Source organism: Gymnogyps californianus, chromosome 11 (assembly GCF_018139145.2).
Source record: "Gymnogyps californianus isolate 813 chromosome 11, ASM1813914v2, whole genome shotgun sequence".
Taxonomy (NCBI): domain Eukaryota; kingdom Metazoa; phylum Chordata; class Aves; order Accipitriformes; family Cathartidae; genus Gymnogyps; species Gymnogyps californianus.
This window is the reverse complement of record NC_059481.1, coordinates 24,075,377-24,089,793: the sequence shown is the minus strand read 5'-3', so window position 1 is coordinate 24,089,793 and position 14,417 is coordinate 24,075,377. Positions and strand designations below refer to the sequence as shown.

At 45.7% G+C, this 14,417-nt stretch overlaps 1 protein-coding gene across 1 annotated transcript; it reads left to right on the top strand.

Moving 5' to 3' along the window:
• The first annotated feature begins 570 nt into the window (after window positions 1–570).
• WDR76 (WD repeat domain 76) lies at window positions 571–13,411 on the top strand. The gene is made up of 13 exons (XM_050903197.1): window positions 571–623; window positions 1,082–1,429; window positions 2,274–2,366; window positions 3,981–4,036; window positions 4,908–5,028; window positions 5,803–5,904; window positions 5,991–6,034; window positions 6,126–6,279; window positions 8,125–8,277; window positions 9,687–9,901; window positions 10,358–10,510; window positions 12,094–12,147; window positions 13,025–13,411. Exons 1-13 carry the CDS (start codon window positions 618–620, stop codon window positions 13,278–13,280), a joined length of 1,755 nt encoding a protein of 584 aa, XP_050759154.1. The 5' UTR covers window positions 571–617; the 3' UTR covers window positions 13,281–13,411.
• The last annotated feature ends 1,006 nt before the right edge of the window (window positions 13,412–14,417 follow it).

Below are 14,417 nucleotides of genomic sequence, written 5' to 3'. Positions count from 1 at the left end.
AGAAACGAACCCGTTCGTACACGCACGGCAGCGCCTGGCCAGGATGAACCATTTGTTCGCTTGACTGGAGCAGAGGATTTCATCAGCCATTTCTGGGCAACGACTCTGTGACGGCTGGTCTCATGTATTGTGTGACCCATCTTGCGAGCCTTCAGACCGTTTCGAATGTTAAAAATGTTCACTTTTTCTCTCCTGAGCATCCACAAGCTGTAGCACGTATTTGCAGAGCATGATTCCATCACCCCTCTTTGCCACCCACGGTCCTTCCACCACGATTTTGACCCCTTACACAGCAGACCTGCGGCACTTACGAGCAAGTGCAGGGGGCCAGCACGGGCTCCGCGGTTTTGACGCGAATACGGTAGCTCTGGGGCCGCAGGGAGCCGGACGGCCTGGCGTTCCAGGCCCTCACCCCCGACCCGGCTGCGGCTGCGGCTGTGGCTGCCGCTGCCCTGGCGGGAAGGCGCCGTGGGCGGGAGCCCGCCCGGGCCGCCCCTCGCCGGAGCGGGAAGCGGCCGCTCCGCCTCCGCGCCCCGCCCGCCACTCGGCCCGCCATGGCGCTCTCGCAGGCCGGTACGCTGGAGCCTGAGGAGCCGTCGCCGCGCACCCGGCAGCGGATGCAGGTTCGGGGCGGGTGGGGAGTGAGGGCCGCTGTGAAAGCTGCTTGCCCGGGGCCGGTGGAGGGCTGGCGGGGGGAACCGGTGCGAACCGGTGCGGCGGGGAGAGGGGACGGCGGGCGGAAGGGGCCGGGGCCGTGAGGAGAGGGGAGGACGGGGGGGGGGGGGGGGGGGGGGGGGGGGGGGGGGGGGGGGGGGGGCTGGGGCTGTGAGGAGAGGGGCTGGGAGAGCTGGGGCTGTGAGGAGAGGGGAGGAAGGGGGAGCCGGGGCTGTGAGGAGAGGGGCTGGGGGAGCCGGGGCTGTGAGGAGAGGGGAGGACGGGGCAGCCGGGGCTGTGAGGAGAGGGGCCCGGGCGGCCCGGGGTTGGTGAGGAGCGGGGCGGGAAGGCGGGTGTCAGGCGGGTGCACCGCGGATGCGGCCCGGGCTGCGGATCCCCGCCGAGCCCTCCCGGTTTCCCTCCCCAGGAATCCACCCCGACGGGGACCGCCGAGCTCCAGCTCAGCCCGGAGCAGGGCGAGCGGCGAGACGGCGCGGCGCGGCAGCTGCGGGTGCTGCTCACGCCGCTCGCCGTCGCGGGCCGGCGGCTGCCTCAGAAGCGGCTGCTGGGGGCCTACGGCGGCGGGGGGACGGAGGGCAGGGCTCCGGCCGGCAAGAGGCTCTGCCTGGAGCCTCCCCCGGCCCTCCCCAGCCCGCGGAAACCGGCCCCCGCCTCGCCCCCCGGCACCCCGCCCGCGGGCACCCCGGCCGGCAACGGCTTGGACGGCTTTGGGGATGCGGACAGCGATGGGAGCGATGGGGGAGACGCCGCTCCGGTGAGTGCCCGCGGGGGACTCTCCCCGCGTGTGTCCGCGCCGGTGCAGGGGTTGCCCGGCCCCGAGCTGCTTTCCCGGAGCAGCAGCGGTGTTAATCAAGAGTTGTTTGGTCCTTGGCTGCAGCAGAGGAAAGGTGATGGTTTTGCAGTCCTCAAGATGCGCATTTATTGTGGCTATAAAAGTGAAGTTTGGAAGTATTTTTCCTCTTTATGTAATTTTTTTCTTTTTAGCCTCTCTGACTGGCAGTATAAAACTTCATTTTACCCTTTTAGAATGTCTAAGGGGTGAAAAAAATGCTCTTGCTATCAGTCAGAGTATATAAAACCTGGTAGCAAAAACACCAGCCTGTTCTTGTGCTGTCAATAACCATCTTCCAGACGTTTTTACAGATGGATGCAGTCATAGGACATGATAGTTTTGTCAATGTTCATTTATATTTAAATCATCATTTCAACTTGTCAAGTCCACCTTCTTTATAAAAGATAAAAATGATCTAAGACTGTATTCCATTTATGTGCAATGTTTGCTGTATTGCTGAAGTTTTAAGTTGTTTATTGAGTCACTTCAGTATTGTTTTTGTTCTAGCAAGATTTTGATGAACTGCCTTTTTTGCAGAATTAATGCTAGGAGTAAGTTTTGTGATGCAAGCTAGTACCTATATGGACAAGTTTTGGTATTGATATGGGATCGCCCCAGTTTGTTTTTTTGTTTGTTTACAAATATATCAAGCTGCTTTTAAATAATTTAGATAATCAATTTAGAGACTCACTTCCCAGAAGCCTGAGACATCTCTTGCAGGCCATGTAACTGTACTATGGAGAGTAATTGGCTTTTCTTTTTGTAGGATGGATACTCACATTTATCAGCTTATGAAAGGAAAAGACTAAAGAACATTACAGAAAATGCTAAATTCTTTGCTGCTTTAAAGCTGCATGAGGTTTGTATGGATTCTAAGTAGCATCAAAATGTGCTCTCCAAGTGTAATAATTGTCCTGTCATCCCTCTCGTTGTGAAACCCTTCCCTAACAGTGGCAGGTGTGTGAGGAAAGCCACGAAAAGTTCCTGAGACATCAGGACTGCCCTGACTGGATAAAAAAATGGGGTTTTGTGCTGCTAGTTAGCTTTTTCCAAAGAGGGGAAGTCGTCAGTTAAACTTAGAAAAAGCGAAGAAAGCAAAACTCCACTCACACGGTATTCCGTACCAGCAGCACCCAGCCGCGCTAGTGCGTGTGGTCCCAGAGCTGCGGACCCAGCAGCACCAGATGAGGTGACCCTTGGGTGCCATGCTCACGGGAAGGTGCTTGCGCGTGTGTTCTGGGCAGAGCGAGTGCGGTGCGCGCAGCGTCCTGCTCGCTTGTGTAACGCGTGCTCCCACCCCTTCCTGTGCACCGCGTTCCCTGTGGAGGGCACTGAGCTCTTGCGTTTCAGCTGCAGTGCACGCAGGTTAGCTGGTTATCGAACGGAAAGGCTGCGAGGCATTGGGTGGCAGGTCCAGAGCTGTCAGGAGGGTTCAGCTCACCACCCTGTGCTTGAGAGGCTCTTGGGAAGAGCCTGCAGGGCGTGTGCTGCTGGAGTTTTTCCCCGTGTCGTGTCTAGTCTGGGTGGCCACGAGCGCGTTGTAATTCTTCTCGTGTTGGAGAAGTTGTCTAGAAGGTTAAGGCAGTGGAATTTCAAATGCTATCACATGAGTAGATCCAAATCTTTGCCCTTCTTTCCGCACTCCTTCATTCTCTTACGTTATTTTAATTCATAATATATCCCTTTTCTGGCAGCAGCGAGTGCATTACCTCCCTGAAAGGCTGCATGCTTGCTTGCTCATTATACCAGGCTGCAAGACATGGTTGGGCCTGTCTAGTAGGCAGTAAGACTCCTTACCACCAAGACTGAAACTTGAGTAAAAATAACTCCTTTTCTTCCAGTTATCCTCAGAGAGGTCAGTAAAGACTAGGCAGTCTGACTGTAATCACAGCACTGACCGCAGAGTAGCGAAGACTAGCAAAAGGAGCTATAGCCATCTCGGTTGCCATTAGCACTGGCCAGTATGGGCTGCCAAACCCAAGAAGCAGGTAAATCTTTTCATGCCAGGGTTCATGCTGCTTTGGCTGGAGTAGTAGTGGAGCAGTGGTCTTGGTGGTCTTAGCTGGACATCCCTAAACTTTTCTGGAGTCCAAATGAACTAAATGCCTGTCTTCAAAATGTGATGGAGAAGACGCTGTGAATGGAGGCCTCTGTGGTTACAGGTTCCACTTTAAATGCCTTTCTGTGACTGGTGTGTAGCATTTAGAATATCTTCTTTGTTCTGTAAAGAGAAGGGCTACAGAACATCCAGACTGTGCTGCGCGCCTGCGCGCCGTTCACAGAAATGAGGGAATTCTTGCTGGTACATGGAAGCAAAGCGGACACAACACAGCTCGATGCTTAAAAATCCCTTTTTATTATTGTTATAAATAATTGCAATATAGTTTATTGCAGCCTTTAGATAATTGTATTTTATACAGGTTAATCTTTTATGCTTGTTATATATACTTCTAATCTTTTTTTTCTCTTTAAGTCAGCTGCAAGACTTCACCAAATTGCAACTAAAAGACAGTCTCATGTCACCAAAAGGTAAAATAACTGTATATGAGATTTATATCACTGTTCCTTCATTGTGTGTTAGCTGTTTTAGCACTTCCACCTGCACATACCTGATACTGCAAAGAGGGAGAGCTAGTGAGGAGTCTCCCTATAAAGCTAAATCTGAATAACTGATTATCTTAAGCTGTATGAATTCATGAACAGGTAGCTCCTCTAGGTAGTGCCTCTCCTCTGCCACCCTTTGGAAAGGAAATGACAGTATTGCTGTCTCTTTCGTCAAATCACAGAATTCGTTCTATTTGTGATATTTCTGTTAAGGTATTTCAAGCACATTTCTTTTTTCTGATGATATTTTTTCATGATGGCTAAAGAAAGAAATGTTAAATGATGAAAACAAATTATGGGAAAAGGTGTGGGAAAGAAAGAGGGGGGGAGAACTAGATGCAAGCGATAGGGTAACCAGTTAGTGTAGAAGAAAAGACATTTGGCAGTGCCAAAACAGTGCCAGGTGAAGCAGAAAAATGAGCTTAAGTCCAAATAAAGAATAAGATAGATGATGAAAGAAAGTGGAAGAAGATGACTAGATCAGTGAGTGGAAGGATGAATTATAAATAAAGAGGGCTGGGAAGAGAAGCGACAGTGGCAGGATGTATTACAAGTGAAATAAAAATGCAATACATACATATACATTGCAGAGTGCTCTTTTTGTTGTTCATTGCTATCACTGAAGGAAAAAGTAATCACAACCCTCCTGAAGTGAATCAGAACTAGTTAGGCTGTAAGTCTGGGCCAAGGTGTTAGAGCTATGCATCTGAACCTACTCTGTAGTCTTGTACTTAAATGCAGAGGACTTATGTTATTTAACTGTGTCTGTAATTTTGAAATGTTTTAATTGTTCTAGAGCTAAGCCTAAAAAGGCAGAAGATGAAACAGTACGGCGAAGATCTATGCGCTTACAAAGAGTAGAGCCGTCAGGAATTCCAATGCCGGAGATGCCTGCCCAGCCAGGAGCAGAGGAATATGTAAGATGGGGAAGGGTTAGAGGAGATGTGTGTGTGTGTGTGTATACACAGAAGCTTTGTAAAAACGGTGCTGGTGAAGTTGACTGATAATACTTGTCATTGCTGAACTTACTGTAAAAACCTTTAGATGTTTGGGAAGGTGCGTTACACAGTGGCGGTAATAAAAGGTAAATTCTTTCACCCTCAAGCATCTCGAATAGCAGGCTTCCCATGTCGTCTCTGAAAGTTAGTCAATATTCTGTGACTCAAGTTGATGAAATAGTGCAGTTTTGGGTGATCAGAAGGGTCCTGAGGTAAAACGTTATGCATTTTTCAACAGCCCATAGATTTGAGGAGCTTTAAATTCAAAGTTTTATTACTCTGTTTTAATGTTATTTCACTGTAACTTTTGATCTGGTATATTTTCCTTTGAAATATTTACTACTTTTTTGAAGTAGTTATATACCAACAAGTAAAAATTCTATTGCTCTGAGATGGGAATTTAAATCTTCCATGGTGCTGTAGAATAAAGCTAAATCTCTAATCCAGTTCTTGAAGATCAACCTTGCTGGAGTATCAGAAAGGAGAGGAAAAAACCATAGGGTAGCTATTTGTCTTTGCTATTGTGTTCAGTAAAGTTCTATTTATCTTTTTAATAAGATTTTGGTACAAACTTTTTTTTGCTTGTATTGTCGTAGATGTGTTCTCAGAATATCTGGTGTGTGGAAAGTAACAGTTTGCCCTATTTGTAATTTTAGTTGGTTTGAGTTACGAAAATTGCTAATGTCATTCCAGCCTCAAGTTCCAGCCGGACCTTTGCCAATGGTTCCAGAAGATCAGATGGAGAACAGTAAATTGACAGAGGAGTTACTGACTACATGGATGAGGATAAGTGAGGTATTATTAGTTACAATTAGTTATTTTTGGATAACGTAATTTAGCTTGGGTTCTAATTCTGATAAGTATTTCCTTTCTATCTGTAGATGAAAGCTAGCGATACTGAAAAGTGCACGCATGACATGGAAAGGTAATCTGAAGACAGCAGCTAAAAACTGGATATTGTCTTGTTCTCCTTCTTTCTTCTCTTGAATAGCTAATGTTTTAATGATGTTGTCTAGATACCAAGGCAGCCTGAACAGCATGGTCCTCAGTGAAGATAACATTAAAAAGGTTGTGAAATATCGAGTGTGTTCTATGGCTATCCATCCTTCTGAAAGCATCATCTTTGTGGCAGCTGGAGATAAGTCCGGGCAGATCGGTCTCTGGAATGTGGTGAGTTGTTAGTGTGCTCTTCGCCTGGCAGAGCTCTTTGTTGCAGGATGGATGCAGATGGGGCACAGCCTGGAGCGTCGTTTTGTCAGGCTCACAATGGTATTTTAGACTTTCCCCATTCTTACGGATAACACCGGGGTGTCCGTTAAATTGAAGCTCGCCAGAATTGCTTGAAAGGTCTGTCAGGTCCTTGGCAAGCCCAGATTTAATGGGAGGAAAGGTTGCACTGGTAATTTTTGGGAGCAGAGCAGAAGAAAATGGATCACTAGCTGAAATAATAATATCAGTGAGGGTTAAAATTGCAATTCACTGTTGAGAGATTCAGGATCTAATTACAGTACCCTTGTAGCAATACCACAACTAGGTTTTGGAGAGTGAGGAGAAATGGATGCTCAAGTATTTGTTTTTTGAGTTTGTACAAATTTTGGGTAGCTGCAGTGAGTCACTGTTTTTCCAGACAGCAGAGATAAAATTGATATGCCAATATGTATGCCGGCACATATTTACATAAATTGTCTCTGAAAAATAGCTTAGCATTTGGCGCTTCGAAAACTTTTGAGGGCTTTGCAGATAGTCTCACCATCGTTTCTGAATTGCCTTAATTACTCCTGCAGCAAGAATCATGCCCTTGACTTACACCTTTGTAACTGCCCCCCCCCCCCCCCCTGCACCTTCCACTTTGATCCCACGTCATCCAAGCCAGCTGCTTGGACTTCACACACATGCAGATTTTCTTTTAGTTTTTCGCAATGCCATTAACTTCTCGAGTTTGGAGTCATTTCTGCTTTGACAGCTTTGGGAAAGTGATCAACTAAATTCAGCTCTGAGACCCTTACTCAATTATAAAGAAGTTTAAACTGCTCCATCCAATTTAGAAAGCTCTGACTGCAGCTGCGGTTAGTACCTGTCGAAGAGTGTGATCTGGTGACGGGGAGGCTGAGGTCTCCGAGTGCTGCAGGCTCTCTTTGTGGCCTTGCAAAGACATTTCAGTGGAAGCCTAGACTTGTTAAAGCTACTCTTTTCCCTTTTGCTCTCCCTTTTTTCATTTTCCTGAAGTGAGTTGGACTTGACCAAGTTTGGGAGCAGAGTAATCTTTGTGGAATGAACCAGTACTTGTTCCAAAATGGTCTATTCGGTTTCTTTTAAAATAACAGAGCTGGAATGGTGCCAAAATTAGAAGAGAAGATACAGGAGATTATGCTTTACATTCAGTTTGGGTCACCATAATTTAGCTTGAATTCTAAGTAACCTAATATGTACATATTTTGATGTAAAAGGCACATGCATATGTTTGGTCCTCAGCAAGGTGTTCAGCCGTGGTAACTGAGAAACCAATGCTGTCAGTGAAAAAGAGCCAGGTATCGATGTGCAGATACAGCATTGACGACTGCAGTGACAGAAGTGCACTTAAATTACAGGAGGAAGTTGCAGCTTTTCCTAATTAGGAAACAGAATTCCGAAACTGAGAGTAAATTCTTAGTGCTCTTTTGAGCTAAATTACTTGTATAGTGGTGAAAATGGTGGCGGGAGGGAGGCCGTAGCCTAGCAGTGCTGTGTTGAGTGGTCCACGTGAGGGCAGTTCTCTCTTCCATGCAGAGGTGAAACTCCCTTTGTTCCAGTAAGATGTTAGCCTGGGCACGCTGGGCCCCGAAGCAGTCTTGCTGCCTGTGTTACCTGTGCTGATGTCTCCACACATCAAGCACCCTGCTGCCTCCTCCATACAGTTATCCCGAGCAGACTGAGAACATTTGAAGGACAGAGACTTTACTTTGAAAGTTGCAGTAATTAACAGAAATAACTACAGTGATTAGCATCTGTGTCTGTTGAATCTCAACTGTTTTTCAGAACTGTAAGTCTGAAGAAGGAGCACATGTCTTTATTCCGCACAATTATCCTGTCAGCTGCATGCATTTTTCTCCATTTAATCCTGCTCACTTGCTGTCTCTAAGCAATGACACTCTGCGATGTGGTGATGTTACTAGAGCTGTCTTTGATGAGGTGAGTGCTCCCGCGGTTGTGCTGCAGACTCCTTGGAAATCTCTTGGTATGCACTGCTGTGAAGTTTTAGTCTTGTTGTACACAAGTTGTTATGTATTGATTGTTTTGTTAACAAGAAAGTTCAAGATCCCATTTCCACAAGGACACATGAAGTAACCTTTAATTAACATCATAAAAACATGGAGATGCTTCCTACTCAATAAAACATAGTAACAGCTTGGGTACTCCCAACTTCCTTCGTGCAGAGACAGTTGCAATTATTTAATTTAATTTCATATCTACGTCCTTAAGCAATATGTGCCTCTTTTCAAAAGCATTACCTTTTAACGATGACAAACGAGAGCGATTTAAAGAACTAAATCTTACAAAAAAGCCCCACCCAAATAAATGTTGTAAAACAACATAAAGCATGAGTTGACTTTGCTTTTCTGAGGCTTCAAGTGAGCAAAATGCTGTGACTGTCTCCACGGTGAGCCAGACAGCTTAACTGAGGCGCTTCATGATGCTTGCTTTGTTTGCTTATTTTTGACAGATACATCTGCATTGATCAGCTCTCCAACACTGGAAAATCTAACAAGCTTACAACAGTTTAAAGCTGTTTTTTCCCAACCCTTACAGGCACCTGCAGGCAGGCAAGCTGCTTGGGAAGTATCTGCAATTGGTTGGTCAAGAGGCCAGGGAGGTCCAGGGGGGCTCTTTCTTTGAGACAAATGCTTGCAAGAATGTGTCTTTAGAGGTCGGGGGAAGAGAAATGCCGTTCTCCTGCTCCGTTTACCTTATGCCAACTCACACAGCCTTGTGATAACCTCTAGGAGTATTACTGCCATTGGAAAGAATACAGCTGCTAATGGGGAGAGTCTGCACACCTCGAGAGCTGAAACATGGAAGCTTTCCTGCAGCATTATTATACTTGTGGCTAATTGCTGCTTTGAGAGGAAACTGCCATGGGATAAGATGGCTTGACATCCTGACTCTGATCTCCCAAATTATAGGAAGCCAAATTCACATTTCTGCACCCGATTAAAGGTTTCTGTAGCATTGGAGAAAGGAACAGTATCATTAATCCTTGCTCAGTATGCACTTGAGGATAACAGCCGTTTGATTACTGGAACATAGAGGCGATAGTGTCTTGTAAGAGTTCTAACAGAGAATTCAGAGTATGTTGTTGCCAGTTTGTTTTGGATGGTTAATTATCTCCTCTGTGGAAAGCATACCAGTTTTACAGAAAGGTTACCTACATGGATAGCTAAGGCCGGAGCTATCAAATTAGGTCGTCTTCATTAGTATTTCTAGTATATTAAAAAGGGAAAGCATGAAATCTACAGCTCATAGGGTGTTTTGGGTATTAAGAATAACTCTGTGTATTTCGTTGAATCGTTTCGGTTACATTTGACCTTTTCTACACTCAGATATGCAGAAGCGAAGAAAGCTTATCTTCCTTTGACTTTTTGGAAGATAATGCCTCCACTGCAATAGTAGGACACTGGGATGGCGACGTCGCTGTTGTGGACAGACGGACCCCAGGAACATCTTCAGAGCTTTCTGCAGACATTGGCTTCAAAAGAACAAGGACAGTCCATGTTCACCCAGTGAATAAACAGTATTTCGTTGCTGCTGGCTCAGTGTATGTGGCTCAAAATGAACTGCAGTTATTCTGTTTTCGGTGTTCTATCTGCATTGGTGAGGCAGACAATTTGTCAGCCTCAGTGTATAGTCAAAGCTCTCTTGATCTTTTTAGAAAACAAGTTTTTAGTTCTTAGCAGGATTTAAGATGTGATACACTTTGACTTCCCTTCACCTTTTGGTAATGGGTACAAAATGGTTTTATGAGTCACTGTGGTTTTTGACAGATCGCCGTGTAGAGGGATTTTAATGAGCTGTTGGTTTGGGCTGGTTTTGGTGCTCTCAAAATCCTTTGGAGCCACTGGCCGCTTGAGTGAATAGGCGCTGCTGAAGTAAAGTTCTAAATGCAGCTCACATAAAACCTGCGGTGTCTCTTGAGTGTTTTTTGATAAATGGAGAATAAGAATAATGATCTAACTGTCACCTTTTAAAGTGTTCTGTGTGATATGTGTTGCAGGGATGTTTGTATTTATGACGTTCGATACCTGAAGTCTAATGGGAACAAGCCTGTGAGCTCTCTTAAAGGACACACAAAAAGTGTTGCTTCTGCGTATTTCTCACCTGTAACTGGGAACAGAGTAGTGACGGTGTGTGCTGATGATAAGCTGAGGTAAGATGGTGTGGGAAGGAATAATCTTTATGGAAAATGTCAACTGGTATTTTTTTTGTTAGTATTTCCGATCTGTGTTACTCATCATTGAGAGCTTTCAGTCTTTATCACTTTTTTAAAAAATTTACTTGCATTGGCATTTTTAATGTTGTTTTCAATGATTTTATGGGGTTTTTTCCTAATTCTCATTTTCCTGAAGAATATTTAACAGTGAACAGTAAAATATACAGGTACTGTTAGTCTTCAAAAACAAACAAACAAATCCAAACAAAAAAACCCCCGGAACCAACCAAGCAAAAAAACAGCTAAAAACCTGGCTCGTGAATACGAATACAGAATGCTTAGAAACTGAATTTATTTTTAGCTGCTGGTACTTAGAATTATGATAATATCAGCTCTTTTGTGACTAGTCTACTCTTTGATAATTTAAACTGCTGTGATTTGTGTTGTGTTAGAGATCTAGGTTTTTTCTATTTTGTAGTTTTGTGACCATAATTTAGGTAATCTATTCCTGTGAATACCTGATTGCATCTGCATGTTCGCCATGTACGTGTTCAGAAGTCCTGAATTGTATCAGAGACTAGCGGGTACAAAATGGGGAGGCCCAGTTAAGGCCAGGTTGAAAATCAGGCCTCTACTCTACAGATTGCATGTGTTTTTAAAAGATGGGGTAAGTACATGCATTCTGGAAAGAATCTGAATATGGTGCAGTTGTTATAGCATTATATGTTTTGTCTGGAAATTTGATTTTCTCTCTTCCCCTTCCACAAACACAGGAAAGAGTTCTTTTGTGTGAGTTCTGCGTTGCTGTAATGCTTGCTTTCCTGTGATGGATTTACTATATATAATTGAAGATTTGTTCTCCATAGTAAGCTTGGTTATGAAAACTGTAAATCCTTGGCACTAACGGAGCAAGCGTCAGAGTACAAAATGGATATGAGTAAACCAGAATATTTGTGCTGAACAGAATGGAGAAAACAGATACAGGTTCATTTATTCACTGCCTCCTCCAAAGGAAAAAGAAAGCAGCTTTTAACTCAGCAGCTCCTGGAACTTTTGGCCCTAGGCGGGGTGGGATCCTAAAAGTTTATCAGGGGTGAAGGAGAGCCCAGAACGGGAGATCTGTTGATGGTTTCTCTGTCAGTCGAGCTCATGCCTGCCTGAGGAGGTCCTGGCACTGGACGCTGTTAGTGGTGGGATTTCACTCCTGCGTGTGTTTTCCCTTCTCCTGCGTTCTTCCCTGGGCAGCCTGCTTGTGCGGTGACTAAATGGACAGGATACTGGGCTAGAGGAGCCTGCCGTGTGTCCTAGCAAGCCATTCTTGTTCTCTTCCTATAACAGCTTTCAGAAAGGATGACCTTCAGTTCTAGCTAAAAGCAAATCCAATTAAAAAAGCAAATTTAATAATTGCAGTTGGAATGTTGGTACTTATATTCGAGCTGGACATCTATGTGCTGTTCGTGACTATATTCCAGAATGTTGTGTGGTCTGGCCTGTGCTGATCTGTGCCAAGTGCTTTATGAGGAAAGGGCTGCCTTTTTTAACGCGTGTACATTTTGTTAACGCACAGTTTTGTGTTGTAGGATCTATGACACCACCTCTTTGCCATCGACAGTCGCAGTTCTCAGTACCGTCAGGTAAGCTGAACATGCCGGGGCTGAGGACAGCACGCTCGGGCCGTTGTGCTCAAGTGCAGTTGTGGCATGAGTGATGGGTGCGCAGAGGCTACGCGGTGTTGTGTTGGCAAACAGCCTCGGGCTCATCGGCAGCTGTGGAAGCGAGAGCAGCCGAGCACCCTCCTAGCCTGAGAATTTGCCCGAGTCCTCACGGGTGCCTACAGTGGCTTTTGTTCGCAAAGCACAACTGGGGCGTAGCCTGCGTTGAGTCAGTAAAGTCTGCAGGGAAGCTTTAACGTCTTCCTGTGTACCTGGAACAGACCATTTTGTGACTTTTGAAATGTGTTTTGTTTCAGAATGCTTTTTCTTTATGCATTTTTTCAATATCAAAGGTTACTTCTTCACGGTAAAGTGCATGTTTCTGAGTGGCGTCTCAACACGTGTAAAACACCTTTGTGCTCCAGAAGGGTGAATCGTTGTCAGGGTTGGTTTGCTAAGGAGCTGGAACTAGATGAGTGACTGTTTGCAGATGCAGACTGTTTGCAAATTCTTAGTTTGCAGTTTATCGGAAGGCTCGATGCATGTTTGTCCTATTTTTACTAAAATATGCAGCCATGAAGTGTAACTACTTTGACTAATAATCACTTATGTCGAAGTACCCTCTGCTTTATCTTCTTGCTCCATTACATTTCTTTGTCCCATCCCACCCATCGCAGGATAGTGATCCACTGAATGGATCTGAGCAGCACGATCTGTCCAGTGTGTGAAAGTGCTGATGGTTTAGAAGGCGAGGAAGATGGGTTTAAGCAAACAGGACATAAATGACGATACTTAAAAATACTGGATTCAGTAAGAGGAATGTTTATCTCTCTCTTTTTCTCCGTTTGTTTTTCTGAAGACACAACAATAACACGGGACGCTGGTTAACTAGGTTCAGAGCAATATGGGACCCTAAACAGGAAGACTGCTTCGTGGTGGGCAGTATGGCACGACCAAGACAAATAGAAGTCTTCCAGGATACTGGAAAATTGTTGCACTCCTTTTATAACCTTGAATGCCTTGGTTCCGTGTGTTCCATTAATGTGGTTCATCCCAGTAAGAACATCTTAGTGGGTGGCAACTCCAGTGGCCGCCTTCATGTGTTCAAAGAATAAAACACGTGGCTTAGATATTTTTGTTTTTCCTTTTTGCATTAAATTTGTTTAATCTGTATTAAGCTGTTCCTAAGCTAACTGTATTTTCTCAAGACAAAAGTGTATTTTAAAAACTTTAAAATAAATCTTCTAAACTACCTTTGGCATTCTCTTAATTAAAATATTAATCCTGCTATGACAGTCAGTTTGTGCCAAAATAGATATTTTTCCCCAATACTGAAGTCATTTTTCAAAAAAAGGAACGCTGGATCAGTAGGATACTTGTTACGTGTGTGAGGCACTTAATGATTGTTGTTAATGCATCTGGAGCCCTCGTTCTCCACCAGCTTGTGTGGTGTTCCCATGATCTCTCCTAAGGCTAGCAGGTGTCCAGGATCTGTGACTTCAGCAAAATTTGTCCTTTAAGTAAGCTGTCTGATGTCTAATTAAATCCTGCCTGGAGGCAGAAGGAAGGTCTCCGTGTAGGCCCGTGCCACTGGGCGCAGTTTCTAGGGAAGCTCCACCGTTAGGAGTTGAACCAGGAGTTGTCGCGGTGGAGGCAGAGCAGTCTGCAGGCACTGCGGTGCTGCCGCGGGGCTGTGGTCCTGGGCCGCGCGTTGGGGCTGCTGGCCTCGGCTCCCCCTTTCTGCACCCACAGGCCCCTCTGAGGAGGGCTGTGTTGTACCCGACCGAAATAGCTCAGCAGGGCTCACGTTAAAAATGACGTGTGTCATGTGTCACTGACGTGCCGTGCGTCAGGGACACCAAACGCACTTTTAAAGGTAAGATACTGGTGAAAGGCTGTTGCTTTTAAAAGCCTATGGGTAACGTCCTCCAGCGCTGGCAGGCGGGTCCCGCAGGAGCCTGCCGCTGCCCGGCCGAGGTAAGAGCGTGGTTTTGCAGCCAGCACAGCAACTGCCGTGCTTTGCTTTTGCTCTACCGGAGCCTGCTCAGCGGTAGCAAGCCTGAGTGCGTCCGTGTAGTTTTGGTGCTGTTGGCATCAGCTGGCAGCACCAAGCCCTGCCGGCAGGACGAGCGTCCTGCTACAACAGGAATCCCCTTATGTCCTGAAGTTACTCCGGGAGTAAGCTGGGAGTTACTCTCTGGCCTCTGCCGCTGCTGTTAGTTTCGGCATGCGCATTCCTTGCCGTTGGCTGC